Source organism: Stegostoma tigrinum, chromosome 4 (genome assembly GCF_030684315.1).
Source record: "Stegostoma tigrinum isolate sSteTig4 chromosome 4, sSteTig4.hap1, whole genome shotgun sequence".
In the NCBI taxonomy this organism is placed as follows: domain Eukaryota; kingdom Metazoa; phylum Chordata; class Chondrichthyes; order Orectolobiformes; family Stegostomatidae; genus Stegostoma; species Stegostoma tigrinum.
Window position 1 is genome coordinate 126595415 of NC_081357.1, and position 16262 is coordinate 126611676.

General features: G+C 40.6%; 1 protein-coding gene across 2 annotated transcripts; it reads left to right on the forward strand.

Moving 5' to 3' along the window:
- The first annotated feature begins 205 nt into the window (after nt 1-205).
- Nucleotides 206-15640, forward strand: kcns3a (potassium voltage-gated channel, delayed-rectifier, subfamily S, member 3a). 2 transcript variants are annotated; one of them, XM_048531383.2, is made up of 3 exons: nt 206-360; nt 13688-13870; nt 14105-15640. In XM_048531383.2, the coding sequence occupies exons 2-3, from the start codon at nt 13752-13754 to the stop codon at nt 15237-15239; spliced, it is 1254 nt and encodes a 417-aa protein (XP_048387340.1). In that variant the 5' UTR covers nt 206-360; nt 13688-13751; the 3' UTR covers nt 15240-15640. The 2 variants fall into 2 exon arrangements, with proteins under 2 accessions (XP_048387340.1, XP_048387339.1); XM_048531382.2 differs by having other exon boundaries at nt 13688-15640.
- Nucleotides 15641-16262: the final 622 nt, after the last annotated feature.

Genomic DNA, 16262 nt, shown 5'->3' on the forward strand with positions numbered 1-16262 from the left:
ATTGCAACAAATGTCAGTTCGCAGAAAGGAACTGCATACGTTTCATTTCGTACAATTCCAATGGTAGGATGGAGTGGGTAAGAGAGCCAATCAAACCAAGGTAAAAAGGTAAAGGACGGACCAACCACCGAGCGAATGAGCCAAGTCCCGCCTCCAGATATAAGCTAGTGTTCAGCCTGCGAGAGCGGCAGCAATGAGAGGTTGAAGCCGAGTATGGGCAGCGAGGATGCTTCAAGTCAAATACGTTGTATTTCAATTAAAACGGCCAGGATGTACTTCCAAGGGTTTTGTGTGTTTTTGCAACTGCATGGTGAAAGTGTACCTTTGGACAAAATCTATAATATCAAAATCCAGAGAAAGGTAATACACATGTACATAAAATTCTTATATTTCAAAGTTACCGATCAGTGTGCTTGGTCCTTGAGTTAACTACTGTTCATTTGAATGGGTTTTCTTTGTAGCATGCTGAGTGGTGAGTTTTCGTGGCTTGAAACTTACCCTGACGAGGTTTGTAACACTACATATTTAAGATTATGTTAATACACGGAGCTTCCAAAAGTCTTGCAACCCACACACACATCAGCCACGGTTTATGCTTTGCGTTTCTGGTTAAAGGCGTTGCCTACGTATATCAGCATTATCAAAGTTTGTTGCATTCCCTCCCATAACTTAGTGTCTTACATCATATCTGGGTCCTGTCATTTGTTCAGTTTAAACTTCAGTTTATAGTTGGCTTTTCGCAACGTACATGCGTCTTGTAGAGTTTCACTTTACAGCCATTAGATGCGTTAGGGTGTATAATTCATTTTAAAATCGTCCTGAAATCCCTCTGTCCCGTTGATAGTGATTTTCTTCTCAAATTCCTCCCCTCTACATTTTCGCTAAATCACTTACTCTCTCCATCGCCAGTTCGTTACTTTAAGTGCAAAAGTGTTGCCTTTTATGTGTTGTGATTTTGGAATCTCCGTATTGATGCATCTTCCAGGATGTTACATTCTGTAAGTTTCGAGGTCGAAAGTAACTAATAAAACGCACTGCAAATGATAAAGCAGCATTTTTTAAAAAAAAGTCAAAATGCTGATATTCCGTCAATATTTGAGAGAGGCTCCTGTTTTAAGATTAAAGACAGTTTTATTAAATTATTCAGTTGGTCATACATGCAAATAGAATGTGATATTCAGCAATTTCAAAGCACGTTCGCTGAATATAAACACAAGATAATGGTTATTTAAAGTAACATGGCGTTGATCCGATGGAACGGTCATTTTTTTTGTAACGTTAGGAGCAACCTCTAACTTTGTAAATTCAGGTTAACAGAGAGGGACCCAGGTCAGCGAGCGTGGGTCACAGAAAGATGTTTCCAGAGGTCCCCCCAGTGTATCTCCACGGCAGCTGGCTCGGGTAGCCGAGTAGGCAAATATTTTCTCGATACGACCGGTTAGGAAGAAGTTCTGCGGCCGTAAACCAACAGTGTGTATACCAGAGATACCCGGAAAGTGAGGTTCCCCTCTTCGTAAGCAATTGGGATGGGAAACTTAAAAATAAAACCGATAGTTATGTTAGGGAAAGAGTTCTATGAGCCTGCAGTTGTGTTGCTAGATTGTTAGTTTAGTCACTTGGCTATTGGCGAGACAAATCGACGTGTTCATTATTGGTTCAGTACGGCCATTATTTCTATACGAGCCTGTTTGGCGCATCCGTTTCCAAAAGTCGTTTGATGCTTTCAGGTCTTTTGCTGTTATTGATTTTTTTTCTTTGTTTTCTTCTGATTTGCCCTTCGACTTCGTTTCAAGGGGATGTTCAGTTTATGGGCCAGTGGTGATAATTTCCATTTCAACATAGCTACCCAAGCCATTTATCATCCATGAACTGACTTTCTTTGGAACTGGTTTTAGAAGCATCACTGTTCATAAACCCTACAAGCAGTTGTACAGTCAGAGCCCATGAAGTACCCAGCATGGAAACAGACCCTTCAGTCCAACTGTCCATGCTGACCAGATATCCGAAGTAAATTTAGTCCCATTTGCCAGCATTTGGCTCATATCCCTCTAAACCCTTTCTATTAATGTATCATCCAGATGTCTTTCAATTGTTGTAATTGTACCAGCCTCCACCACTTCCTCTGAAAGCGCATTCCATATGGACTACCCTCAGTGTGAGAAAGTTGCCCCTTAGCTCCCTTTGAAATCTTTCCTCTCTCTCCTTAAACCCATGCCCCTCCAGTTTGGACTCCCCCAACCCTGGGGAAAATACCTTGTTTATTGACCCTATTCATACCAGTCATGATTTTATAAATTTCTATAAGTTCACCCCTCAGCCTCCAGGTGCTCCGAGGAAAATAGCTCCAGTCTATTCAGCCTCTCCCTCTGGCTCAAACCCTCCAGCTCTAGCAACATCCTTGTGAATCTCTTATAAACCCTTTTTCAAGTTTGCAACATCTTTCCTACAGCAGGGAGGCCAGATTCCACACTGTATTCCAACAGTTGGAGAAACTTCTTAAACTTCCTGTTAGACTGAGTGCCCCAAGAACAGTTCCAACAGTTCTTTCAAGTGTTTGGAAGCTGAACAATCTGTTTCCTTTTTTTAAGTGCTTAAATGATTCATTGTTAAATGCTTCAGTGTTAGATTTTAATAGGTTCTGTTATACGAATGCTACAGTCCACTTTCTCTTTAAGGTATTCAGATGCCTTGGGACAATGTCTTGATTATATTGTATGACTTTCCAAATGCTGAATAGCAGGAAGCGCATTCAGTGCATTCCAAGATAAAATCTATTTTTGTCCAGAATTAGCTGGAAAAATAGTGGAGAGTTCTTGGGGCACTCAGTTTAATAGCAAGTTTAAGAAGCTTCTCCATCCTAAGCAGTTTATTGCTGGGCCAGACTATGGCATGGACTTAAAATCACCCAGACATTGCTTGGAAATCAAACCAACTCGACCATTTGACTTGTTAGATCAGAGACACATGGTCAACCAGTCCAATGCATATTAAGCAGTTCCTGGATTTGCACCATGATTATGAATCATTACTGTAGAAAGTTAGGATTGCATTTTCAAGGCGAACTGGGTGATTTATGGTCTTGGAAGGTCACTGAACCCTGGAGGCCCAAAAAGGAACAAATTATAGCTGTGAACGCATGCAAAAAGTACATTTCCCCCACAACGTTTTTAACATTTAAATATTTATATTATCATTCTTTCCTCCTTTCTGAACATTAACTTTCTTATCCTCTACTCTTTCTTTATTAAATTTGAATTTGATTAATTCCCATATCCTTTGCGTACCATTTGCTGTTTTCTTCTGGCCCTTTTATATGTAGTTAGTGCCATTACTTGGCAATGCTCCAGAAGTCCAGTTCAACTCCTTTTTATGTTAGTAGCTTATGCTTCAAACAATAAATAAAGAAATTAATGGAACTCAGTGGTGCTTACCTCATTTTCCCAACTCCAGCAAATTCTGGGCCAATGTAACAGTAAATGAGTGAGTTCTGACAAAAGATTGTTGACCTAAAACTAGTCCTCTCTTCACAGCCATGGCTTAATGAGTTTCTTGTTAGTATTTTCTGTTTTCTTTTCAGACTTTCAGCAGTATTCCCCAGTAATTTGTTCTTATGATAGACAAGGTGGTATTCCGTAGTGGAGATGCAGATTGTATTGCCTGGTGATGTGTTTGATAGTATTATAACACATTAACCATGTCAAGGCACAGTCATTTCAAGAGGTTTTGGCTTTTATGGACCCTGTAATGATATTGCTTCAAGTAGAAATTTAACCCATGACTTTTTTTAAGGTCAGGTTCAAAACAGCAATGTAAGCATTTATTTTTGGTTTTGAATATTTTTAATAGTATTAAAAAAAAGGATTTTTTGGAGTTGACAGCGTGATCCATCAGAATTAATAAATACATGCAGTCATTGCTTCCCTTTTGTATGCTGAATCTGTTCACTGATGAAACTTGCTCAAGTTTTGAGTCCTGTTTTGAGTCCATATGTGACTTCGTATTTGAGATATAAACAGTATAGAATTATGACCATATTACTTAGATGTTGGAAATGTATTTATTGCTGTAACATTACTAATAAATACATTATCCAATAACTGGTTTCCAATATTTTGTAATAGCACTTCTGATTTATTTTTGCACTTCCATGGCCTATCCATTGACTTTACAGCTGGGATAAATGTCGGCAATAATGACCACTAACTCAAATAACTCAAGGTTCCAATTTATTGGCCAAACAATGCCAACAGCACTGCAATTTTTTCCTCACTGCTCTTCAATGAATTCATCAAGGGGATCTTTTTGATTTCTTTGTTTTCCTTCCATAAAATGCTTTGGAAATCCTGAGCAGATGAGGCAGCATCCATAGAGATGCAAAATCAGCAGGAGGAATTTAATGCAGCTCAGTGGCATATTTAGAGATTGGGGAAGGAAGATGCTTTGTGGGACTGTGATCCAGGACAGGAAGCTTGTGGAGTGCCTTCCTACCCAGATGACAATAAATGGGAAATTAGTTTTCACTTGAGTGTCTGCTCCTGCTGTTCAAACAATGGCAGCCAGCAGAATGGGTTCACAAAAAGTCCAAAAAACATCCCCTTTTGGGTGTGATGGTTTGATTGGGGCAGTGATAGGAGTCCTTCATTGTCAGGTTTGATTGAGCCAGGAACCTGGCCATCAGGAATTGGGGAAGATTGAGATCCACTCCCTCGCCTACTGACCACTCGGTCTTTTCCTCTGATTCCCCTCCTTGTGACCTCCAGCCTCACTGCACTCACTTGAGGCCTAGGTGTGTTGATGATCCTGCATCTGTGGTGGGTGCATTATCAGCATCTGTCCCATTATCATTGCCTGCAGTGGAGAGTTGCCATCCTTTGAGTTTTCTAATAGGTATTTAACAGAGTGGGCCTTCCCCAACAGTGTGGCACAAAGCCTTTGCTGGTTCCCTTGCTGCCAGATAAAACCCCTATTACCCCCGTTAAATTAAATAATGTTTCAGTTGGTAATTTTCCACAGAACCTGCCAGAGTATCTTTTAACAACATTATTATTACATTTGAACAGTGACTTTCCAAAAGTTAGGACTTTATGAAAGCACTTCAATATTTTTTCCTTTCTTCATTAACAGGATGAGGGTTTTCCTGGCTAGGTAGCATTTATTGCCCAACCCTAACTGCCCAAAGAGTCGTAGATCGTAGGTCATCATCATAGCATCCCTACAGTGTGGGAACAAGCCCTTCGGCCCAACAAGCCCACAATGAATCTCTGATTCCCACCCTGACCCATCCCCTTGTAACCGACCTAATCTACACATCCCTAAACACTGCAGGCAATTCATCATGGCCAGTTTACCTTACCTGCACAGGCTTTGGACTGTGGGTGGAAACGGGAGCAGCCAGAGGGAATCCACACAGACACGGGGAAAATGTGCAAACTCCACACGAACAATCACCTGAGGGTGGAATCAAACCTGAATTGCTGGTGCTGTGAGGCACCAGTGCTAACCACTGAGCCACTGTGCGGCCTCATTAGTCACGTTGATTTATGTTGACTCATTAGTTAGCCACATTGCTGTGGGTCTGGAGTCGCATGTAGGCCAGACCAGGTGAGAATGGCTGTTTCTTTCCCTAAAGGACGTTAATGAACCAGATGGATTTTTCCGACAATTGGCAATGATTCATGCATACCATTAGATACTTAATTCCAAATATTCATTGAATTCAAATTCCACCTTCTGCCATGGCAGAATTTGAACCCAGGTCCTTAGCGTTGTTGGGGTTTTCGGATGAATAGTCCAGCAATAATGCCACTAGGCCATTGCCACCCCTCTATAAATAATATAAATGGTATTTTGGCACTATTGCTAAGAGAATGAAATGTAAAAATAGGAAAGTGTTGCTGGAACAGTATGAGACACTTGTGAAGTTGCATCTGGAGCACTGTGCACAGATTTGACCCTCTCATTTGAAGATATATTTACTTTGGAGACAGTTCAGAGAAGGCTCACAAAATTGATTCCAGAAATGAGGTGTTTACCTTATGAGGAGAGATTGTGCAGTTTAAGCCAATATGTTAAGGGATTTTAAGAATGAGTGCAGATCTAATTGAGGGAAGTAAGATGTCAACAGGGGATTGACAGAGTAAATGTAGAGAGGGTGTTTCACCTTGCGTGGCAATCTAGAATGTGAAGTTAGTTTTAGGACCTGTGGAGTTCAACCTCCCAGAGTGCAGTGGGTGTTGGGTCACCCAATACATTTTGAGAAGAGAGACTGATTTTTAGTTAAGGGTTATGGGGAGCAGCAGGAAAGTGGAGGAGAGGCTGAGATGAGATTAACCTTGATCATGTTAAATTGCTGACCAGGCTTGAGGGGCAAAGTTGCCTACCCTGTTTTTGTGTTCTTAAAGCTTAATATCTCCTTTTAAAAGAGGCGATGGGGACAACCCCTGACAGTGTAGCATTCCCTCTTTACTATGTTGCAGCATCAGCATGGGATTTTGTTTGCCAAGTTTGTAGAATGGGATTTGCACTTTAACCTCCTGACTCTGAGGAAAGGGTGTGGGAGTAGCAGTGGGTGTTCAGTGCTAGCAATTGAACCACAGCTGACACAGTTAATGATTACAAAGGGTGAGAGCCAGGTCTTTATCCTCTAATGGAATGTTCATTATATACAGTAACAACACAGAAACAAGCAAGTGAGGAGCACAATATCTTTACAAAATTCAGAAGAGAACTTACCCCTCAGACCCTAGAGTAACTGCTGAGCAGAATAGTTGTTCTTTGTCTCACATTATGCTCCCTTATCTCTGCAGTCACATTAAAATATTTCTCAGTCAAACTCATTAGCCCTGGGGCTTGACAAGTTGCTGCGATAGCAGCATGTTACCCATTGCCATGTTTGTCTGAAATTCATCTGTCCACTACTTTAGCTAGAGGTAACAATACTAATAATAGTTTTTTTTCCTGATGAAGGGTCTAGGCCCGAAACGTCAGCTTTTGTGCTCCTGAGATGCTGCTTGGCCTGCTGTGTTCATCCAGCTCCACACTTTGTTATCGTGGATTCTCCAGCATCTGCAGTTCCCATTATCTCTCAATACTAATAAAATCTTTTACAAAAGATGCATATGTTAATATGCTGTAATTTAAAGACTTTGATCTGATTGAGGAATAAATAATTACTTTCCCCATTAATCCTTCCCTTGCAGTTTTATATTGTTTGTGTCACTGGCCATTATGAAGCCTAGCAAGTAAATAGCTTTTTGCTTAGACTTTCCTCAAAAGTTCTGAGCCGTTTTGGAAAGGAACAACAGATTGGATTACATATTGCCGTTACTTCTGGACAGTAAGAAAAGCACATTATGCCCAGTTTGGCAATTGTCTTGATTGCCTCCCATGTGCCAAGTGGGGCAACATGCCTTCTATGATAGATCTTTGTTTTGCAGTTGATCAGATGCACTTCACAATTAGGGACTCCTAGATACAGCTGCAATGCAGATCATTCCTCACCTTCCAGTTGTGGACGAGTGGTTGCATCATCCTTTACCTGTGCCAAATCAATTGAATGGTGAGAGATGTCAAATCCAGAGATGAGGTCATTATTGCAATATTGGTTCTTTAATCTATATGCATTGTGCAGTTTTACACTTCTGGATAGTGTGATGATACCAGCTGCATGAATATCAGCTGCTGTTACCCAGAATGGCTGGTATGAGTAAATGCTTTCATGATGAGTTTCCAAGTCTTCATGAATGGGAATGTTCAAGTTAGTCATGATGCTTTCCAATGCTTCGTGGCAGATGGGGTGATATGGATTTTGGCATCCGTAACGCCATCCTCATTGGTCATGTTTAGTTGCACATCCACTTTCATTGCATGGCAACTGCAGGATCATGAAGCAGAATGGTATTTTATAGAGTAGACTGGCCCACTTTTTGGTTTTAACTTTTTATTGTCTCGTGCACCAAAGTACTGTGAAAAGCATTGCTTGCTGTGATCTGCCTGTACCACTCGTAAACAAAGAATGTACAAACCAACAACACATAGAGGCATACAGGTTGCGTTGCAGGTTAGATTATTTAAGGCTAGAGTCCATTCAACAGTCTGATAATTGCTGTGAAGGAGCTGTTCCTGAACCTACTTGTGCATGTGTTCAGACTTCTACAGCCTCTTCCATCAGGCAGAAGATACAGGAGATCATTACCGGGGTGCGATGGGTCTTTGTTGGCCCGTGAGCTGCGTAAATAGAGTCCATGGATGGGAGGTTGGCCTCCATGATGGTCTGGGCTATGCACACCACCTTCTCTAGTTTCCTACAGTCCTGGGCAGAGGAGTTACCATCCCAGGCCATTAGACCCGGGCATTATGCTTCCAATGGTGCATCTGTAGTGAGGGACCTTATGGACCTGCCAAATTTCCTAAGCTGCCTGAGGAATGGGTGTTGTTGTGCCGCCTTCACCGTTGCACCTACGTGGGAAGCCCAGGACAGCTTGTCAGTTATCGTCACTCCGAGGAACTCGGTGCTCTACAGTGCAAAATTGTTCTGGCTGTAATTTCTCAGACTGGAATGTTTCTTGACAAGTTTCTTTTGTCCAATGTTATTGAGGTAATGCCAATATGTGAGGAGGGATTTTTTAAAGAAAAAACTCTTCTCAGTAATTTTTTCTTTATTCATTCACAGGATGAGGGTGTCATTGGCTAGGTAGCATTTATTGCCCTACCCCAAAGTCCAGATTCAATCATATTGCTGTGGGACTGGAGTCACATGTAGGCCTGACCAGATAAGGATGGCAGGATTCTGCCCTAACGGACTTTAGTGAATCAGGTGACTTCTTCCCTAAGAATCCACAATAGATTTACAGCCATCACTAGACTCTTTAATTCCAAATATTTATTGAATTCAAATGCCACCATCTGCCGTGGCAGGATTCCACAGAATATTATCTGGGTCTCTGGAGTAACAGCCCAGCAATAACACCACTAGGCCGCCATTTCCTCCCATCCATGGTGAGCAGGCATTTGTGGTAAATACCCATCATGTCCTTTTTAGGAGGGAAATGTCTGCTCTGTCCTGGTCTGACCTTTGTTATCCCAAAACCACAATAGTCTGGTGGACTTTCTGCTGTCTTCTGAAAAGGTGTGGCAAATAAACTCAGTTGTTAACAAGGTGACTCACTGTCACCACCTTCTCAAGGGCAATTGGGTATTTGAAATAAATGCTGACTTTACTAGCGATTCCCCTCAGCTTAGGATTGATGAGAAAAGGGTGTTAATAAACTTAAGAAGATTTGTGATATTGATCAATTGTTCTAAACTTCATAATGTAATTTTGCACCAGCTAATGTTGAAAGAACATGGCTCCAGTCTTTAACCATTTATGAAATTCAGTCTCTGGAAGTAACTGCAAGGATCAGCCACTCTTCCCTCTCTGGCCAACATACTGTTTTTAGGAGGGAAATTTTTAAAACTGGTTTTTATCTGGTTAAATGTCTGCCAATTTTTATGCTGTAGACAGAAGATGACAGGACAGTTGCTTTTGGGACTGTTGCCTGGTGTTCCTACCTTTTTTTAAGAAAGCAATGACTTTGGAATTACACTAGACTTGAGGGATTATCCCTGCCTGAAAAGGATGTTGGAGGTAAATGTTACAAGTCACATCCATCCAACTGGGCACCTGTTCTTGGTTAATGTCGTTGAACCAAGGCTTTGCCAGAATTGTTAATGCACCTGGATGTGCTCACTGTGTGCTTGCTCGCTAGTTCACTGACATTTCTCCAGCTGGAGATGACTGATTGCCACAAGAAATCTCCTGCCTTGAAAATCTTGAACAGATTGAAATTAAGGTGGCTGAATTTAGGGAGAATTCCAATGTGCCTATGTGGCTAACACCACTGGTGCTGATTGTAGGATTAAGGCAGCAGAGATTAATGAACTGAGTTACCATGCCAAGATGTTTCATATATATACATACATACCTCTCCCAATCAACTGGGCCATAATGCAGAAAAACCCCATACAATCTTTGGATCATAAGAAGTAGGAGCAGGAATAGATCATTCAGCCCCACGAGCTTGCTCCACTATTCAACAGGACCATGACTAATCTCATTTTGGTCTTGCTCACTTTCCATAAGCCTTTAACCCATTAGTAATTTAAAATCTGTCTACCCCCCCCCTCCCCGCCACAACTTAAATTTACTTAACTCCCCAGCATCTTCAGTATTCTGAGTAGTGAATTCCACAGATTCACAATCCCTTGAGAGAAATAATTTCTCGTCTGTTTTAAATCTGCTACCCCTTATCCTAACACTGACTTCCTAATCTAGATTGCTCCACATAAGGAAATATCCTTTCTATGTCTATTTTGTGAATCCCTTTAGCATCTTATACTTCAATTAGATTTCCTCTTATACTTCTGAATTCCAGACGGTGTAGGCTTAACCTGCTGAATCTCTCTTCATAAAACAAGCCCCTCGTCTCTGGAATCAATCTAGTGAACCTTCTCTGAACTGCCTCTGATGCAACTACATTCCTGCCCAGGTAAAGGGATCAAAGCTGTATGCAATACATCAGATCTAACAACTTGTACAGTTACAGCAACACTTCCCTAACTTTATACTCTCTTCTTTTAGCAACAAATGTCAAAATTCCATTTGCCTTGCTTAATTCCTGCTAGAACCTGCATACTATTTTTGTGATTCATGCACAAGGACACCCAGCTCCCTCTACACTGCTGCACTTAAGTATTTCACTATTTAGATATTAAGTTGCCTTTCCATTTCTGTGATCAAAATGGATAGTCTTGCACTTATCCAAAATATCAGTATTCTAACATATACAAGTAACTCTAGCAGTATCTGAGGCACAATCAGCATTTATATTACAATACAAGTAACAACAGCAACAATAGTTGAAAATTTTCAGATTAGCCATGGTCTCTTTGAATGGCAGGCCAGTCTTGAAGGGTGAATGACCTGCTTGTGCTCCTGTCACGTATGAACTTTACACCTGGTGGTTCTTCAGTCTAATCTGTGTTTGGGATTTCTGATTGATTTGATCAGCAAGAGTACTGTTGATACAGTGGTTACTTAGGAATTCAGTTAAGGACCAAATTGATCAGAAACAGGCTGTTGTTCTTGGGCATCTCAGACCTGCAAGAGAACACTCTGCAGCAGAGAAGTGCAGCTCCCAGGATACCATGTCAGTATAAGTCTATAGGCAGAGGTTAATCTTCCACAGCCTGCTTGAATACCAGTGTCGCAAGAAGCTTTATAACAACTTGTAGTGGCACATGTTGCATCAGATCATGTATGCACTTGCAGTCTGCTGGAGTAAGTCCTGCTGCTAAGAGAGACTCTCCTGGCCATGTTCCATTAGTCACTGCCTTCAAGCATCTTTGTTTCTGGATCTGTCCAAGATTCATTTGGTCATACCTGTGGGACCTCGCAATTGGAGGCAGACAGATACTGAATACGCGTGACTGACGATCTTTGCCAGGGCCTGACAATTCAGTGATCGTTACCATCAATGGTATCAGACAGGATGAATGAGCATGCGGGATTGTGGCTCTGATTGACTTCCCACTTGTGGCAATTAAAGTAACCATTGATTATCAGGAGTGTTTGTCAACCACAAGACTTTCCACTCCTTCAATCGCCACATGGTGGACAAACACAAAAAGATGTTTAGGCATGCACATCATTCCCAGGTAACTTCTTTGATGCTCTTCTCCTGTAATAGTTTACTCCCACTAATCTCATTGATCCTCAATGCTGATTTATCACTGCTGTGAAATGCTTAGAAAGTAACACCTCTCAAATTATTGAGGAATGAAATTTAACATTCATTGTCCCAGTATTTACAGGCCCTTGTGGTGCAGTGGTCATATTCCTTAGAGCTAGGAGTTGCTGGTTCAAGTCCCACCTGCTCTAGAGGCATGTGATAATATCTTTGAACAGGTTGGTTAGAAAATATCTACCCAAGACGTTGTGTGACCACCAGATTAGTTATCAACAAAGCCACTGGCGTACTGAAGATATACTCAAGCTTCCTGCATGGAACTGGAGGTGTCCTTCAAAATGTGACAGGTAGGGGCTTCAAAACAGTTATAGTGTATTGAGATTAGAGATAGAGAACTGCAGATGCTGCAGAATCCAAGATAACAAAGTGTGAAGATGGATGAACACAGCAGGCCAAGCAGCATCTCAGGAGCACAAAAGCTGACGTTTTGGGCCTAGACCCTTTATCAGAGTTAAGCAAAACCATGCATAGCAATAAGGCTTGGACCCACAGGAGGTACACGGGAGCACAGAGTGTTTACAGATCATTCTGAGGGAGGAACAAATTGTAAGGAGGAGGGGCAGGACAATGAGGAACAGAAACATTATTTGGACAGTGTAACACCAGCTTCATATACTGCTGCATGGGATATCCTCATTATTCTTAGATTCAATTAAGTTCTACCAATACACCATTTAACCTATTTAATGGCCAAATGTAAAAGTCACTTTTGCTCTCCTGCGCAATGCCATTTATGCAGATCCTTTCAACAAACAGCATGGACTCCAATGGAATTGCCTGGGAATTGAAGATTCCAGTGGGCAATTGGAATTGAATTGTAGGTCAACCAACAGCACTTGGACTGCAGTGGTGCAATAAGGCAGCTCACCTCCACCTTCTCAAGGGCAGCGGGGATGGGCAATAAATGCTGACCAACCAGCAATGCCCATGTCCCATGAGTAAATTTGGGAAGAAATGAAAAGGCTCAGTATGCTATCTGCCTGTATAAAAGTTTGACAGGTTCCTTTGTATACTCTGAAACAGTTTTTGCAAACTAAATTGATTTATCTCCTTTTCTTAAAATTTGCCAATGTTATCCATTCCATAGACTCCTTGGTCATTTTGTTCCAATAAATTTGTCACCCTTTACGTGAATACTTGAATCCAAATGGCTATCTAATTATATTATCTATGAAAACATGGGGCGGCATGGTGGCTCAGTGGCTAGCACTTCAACCTCACAGCGCTAGGGACCCAGGTTCGATTCCAGCCTCGGGCAGCTGTCTGTGTGGAGTTTGCACGTTCTCCCCATGTCTGCGTGGGTTTCCTCCGGGTGCTCCGGTTTCGTCCCACCGTCCAAAGATGTGCAGGCTAGGTGGATTGGCCATGCTAAATTGCCCATAGTGTTCAGGGCTGTGTGGGTTATAGGGGAATGGGTCTGGGTGGGATGCTTCAAAGGGCAGTGTGGACTTGTTGGGCCAAAGGGCCTGTTTCCACACTGTGGGGAATCTAATCTAATCTAATCTAATCTAATGCTTTGAAATTTTAGTTGGCAATATCAGTGGATAAATGCTTGATACTCTTAACAGTGTTCCTCAATTTTATTGACGGCCTCAACTCTACTGAAAAGTAAACAAGTTTCAATTGTGAATATAAACAACTGTTTGGTCTTTTAGCCTTCATCTGTTTATTCTTTTACCTTTTTATTTGATGGATTGGTTAATTACTGTGGGAGATAATATTTAAACCTTTGGGTCCAATTTTAACTATGAGGGTGAGTATTAAAACATTCGTTTAGTTCTTTGGAATCTGTGATTCCATGTTTTGACCTCTCTGTTTTAGAATGGTCTTAGATATTTCTTACCATGTCATCCACCTTTGCAAATGTGTAATGTTAAGTAACAATTGTTGTATTTTAGGTGTAAGCTGTCTAATATTTACAAATATTAAATGGAAGCAACAAATCGATAAGGACTTGTCGACATGGTTTACGGGCAGATGTTTGAAAGGACAGCGGCTGATCATGAACTCATCAATATAAATGTAGGAGGATACAAGCAGAGAGTTGATCAAGGTACCCTGCAGCGGTTTCCTCAAACAAGGTTAGGAAAACTACTGAACTGTGACACTGAGGAGGCTATTTTAGAGCTGTGTGATGATTACAATGTTGTGGATAAGGAATATTACTTTGATCGGAATCCATGTTTATTCCGCTACATTTTGAACTTCTACTACACTGGGAAACTTCATGTCATGGAGGAGCTGTGTGCATTTTCTTTCAGCCAAGAGATTGAGTATTGGGGAATTAATGAACTTTTTATTGACTCTTGCTGCAGCAACAGGTACCAAGAGAGGAAGGTGGACAAAGATTGGGAGCAGAAAAGTGATGAAAGTATTGATTCTTCCTTTGAAGAACTATCAGTCTTGGATAAAGATCTGGATAAATTTGACAACATGTGGTGTGGGAATGTAAGAAAGAATGCATGGCTCAGATTAGAAAATCCTGGGCACTCGCTCTTGGCCAAAACCTTGGCAATTTTGTCTTTAAGTGTTGTCCTTACATCCATTGTGGCTATGTGCATTCATAGCATGCACGAGTTCCAGCAATTTGATGAGGAAGGCAAAGAGATTGTTCATCCTGCTCTAGAAGGTTTGGAGATCGCATGTATAGTTTGGTTCACTGTGGAGTTCATTGCAAGATTTGCAGTTGCACCATGTCTAAAGAAATTCTTCAAAAACCCTTTGAATATCATTGACTTTGTTTCAATTCTACCGTTCTACTTCACACTAGCTGTGGAGACGATGGATGAGGACAGCGAGGAGTTGGAAAATGTGGGTAAAGTGATTCAAATCCTTCGTCTAATGAGGATATTCCGCATCCTGAAGCTGGCCAGGCATTCAGTGGGACTACGGTCCTTGGGAGCCACGCTCAGGCACAGCTACCATGAAGTTGGGCTGCTGCTTTTGTTTTTGACAGTTGGCATCTCTATATTCTCTGTCCTTGTTTATTCTGTTGAAAAAGATGAAGCTGAATCAGGGCTTCATAGTATTCCAATGAGCTGGTGGTGGGCAACCATCAGTATGACCACAGTTGGGTATGGGGACACATATCCAGTCACTCTCTTTGGAAAGCTCATAGGGACTGTCTGCATTATATGTGGGATTTTGGTAGTGGCTTTGCCCATCACTATCATTTTCAATAAATTTTCAAAGTACTATAGGAAGCATAAAATGGTGGATATTAATCACTGCAATACAGAACTTGCAGAGGATTGTTCCTTACCTTACATGAATATTCGAAATATATATGCCAAAAATATGCATTCTCTCATTGCTAGTATCTCTTCCATGATTAGCACCAATGCCAGTGACAATAGCACCATAGATGCCTCTAGCATTCAAGATCAAGAAACCATTCAGAACATCACTACATTTGAGAACTGTTCAGCAAAACAGAACATTGTCAATTGATTGTATTCATTAGTCTCACTGCTTTCCAGTCAAAGTTGTTTTTTATGATTATTTATTTGTTGCATTTTGCAATACTCAGGGTATGATATGTTTGACATGCAATAGCTGTTTAAATGATTGTAGTAGCAAAATGGAAATGAAAGAAGCACGTGAATCAATTTCCTGACTTCTATTTTATGCAAGTATACATGCTGTTAGTGTTTTGTCTCATTCTAAAGTAAATGACAATGCAATAATAAACTCAGTAAAATGAAAACATAATAATTGTACGCCTGCAGGAATATATGATTCGATTTGTTATTCATTTTAGGAAGGAGATGCAAACCAGCATAAATTATAACTGCATCAGTTTTAGGAATAGTTTCCATTTCTTAAATGTGCGCAGAAAAGACTACATGTAAAGGAAGAATATAAAATTTTAAATCTAATAATATGTATATTGGTTAAAGTAATTAGGAACTTAATAAATATCAATTTAAAGTGCCTAGAGTAGTGTGCTTTGTAATGATGATATATTATTCAAAATACACAGACTATCAAGTTAATTATTAATAAGAACAGAAATGATCATCTCAAATTTAAAGTGTCACCTTGGAAAGTCTTACATTTTGTTTTCAAATTTGCAACAGCATTCACTTTTTCACTAACTATAAAAAATACAGATACTTTGTTTAAAGAGTTGCCCAAGGCTTACCTTTTTAAAGTTGGAAGACTTTAGGCACAAACAGTTCTGTTGCTGTCAGCGTCAACTTAATTGGAGCAGGATTGAGGGTTCAGATTCTACTGAAACTAGAAAAGATAATCAGTGCAACACTTCTGTGGGCTAGAATGAAGCTGATATCACTAAACATATTGTATTGTCGTTATCCTATTGCAGTTTGCAGGATCATGCTGTGTACAAGATGTCTGCTAGATTTTTCCACATTGAGTAACTATTTTGTTGTCTGGAAAACATTTGAAATGACATACACGTTGCTGTATGATTGCAATTATTTTAAAAAGAAATCTGAATCTCCCAAATTA

Bases quoted from the DNA above. Each gene is read 5' to 3' on its own strand.
- kcns3a (XM_048531382.2), top strand. From the start codon at position 13,752: ATGGTTTACGGGCAGATGTTTGAAAGGACAGCGGCTGATCATGAACTC.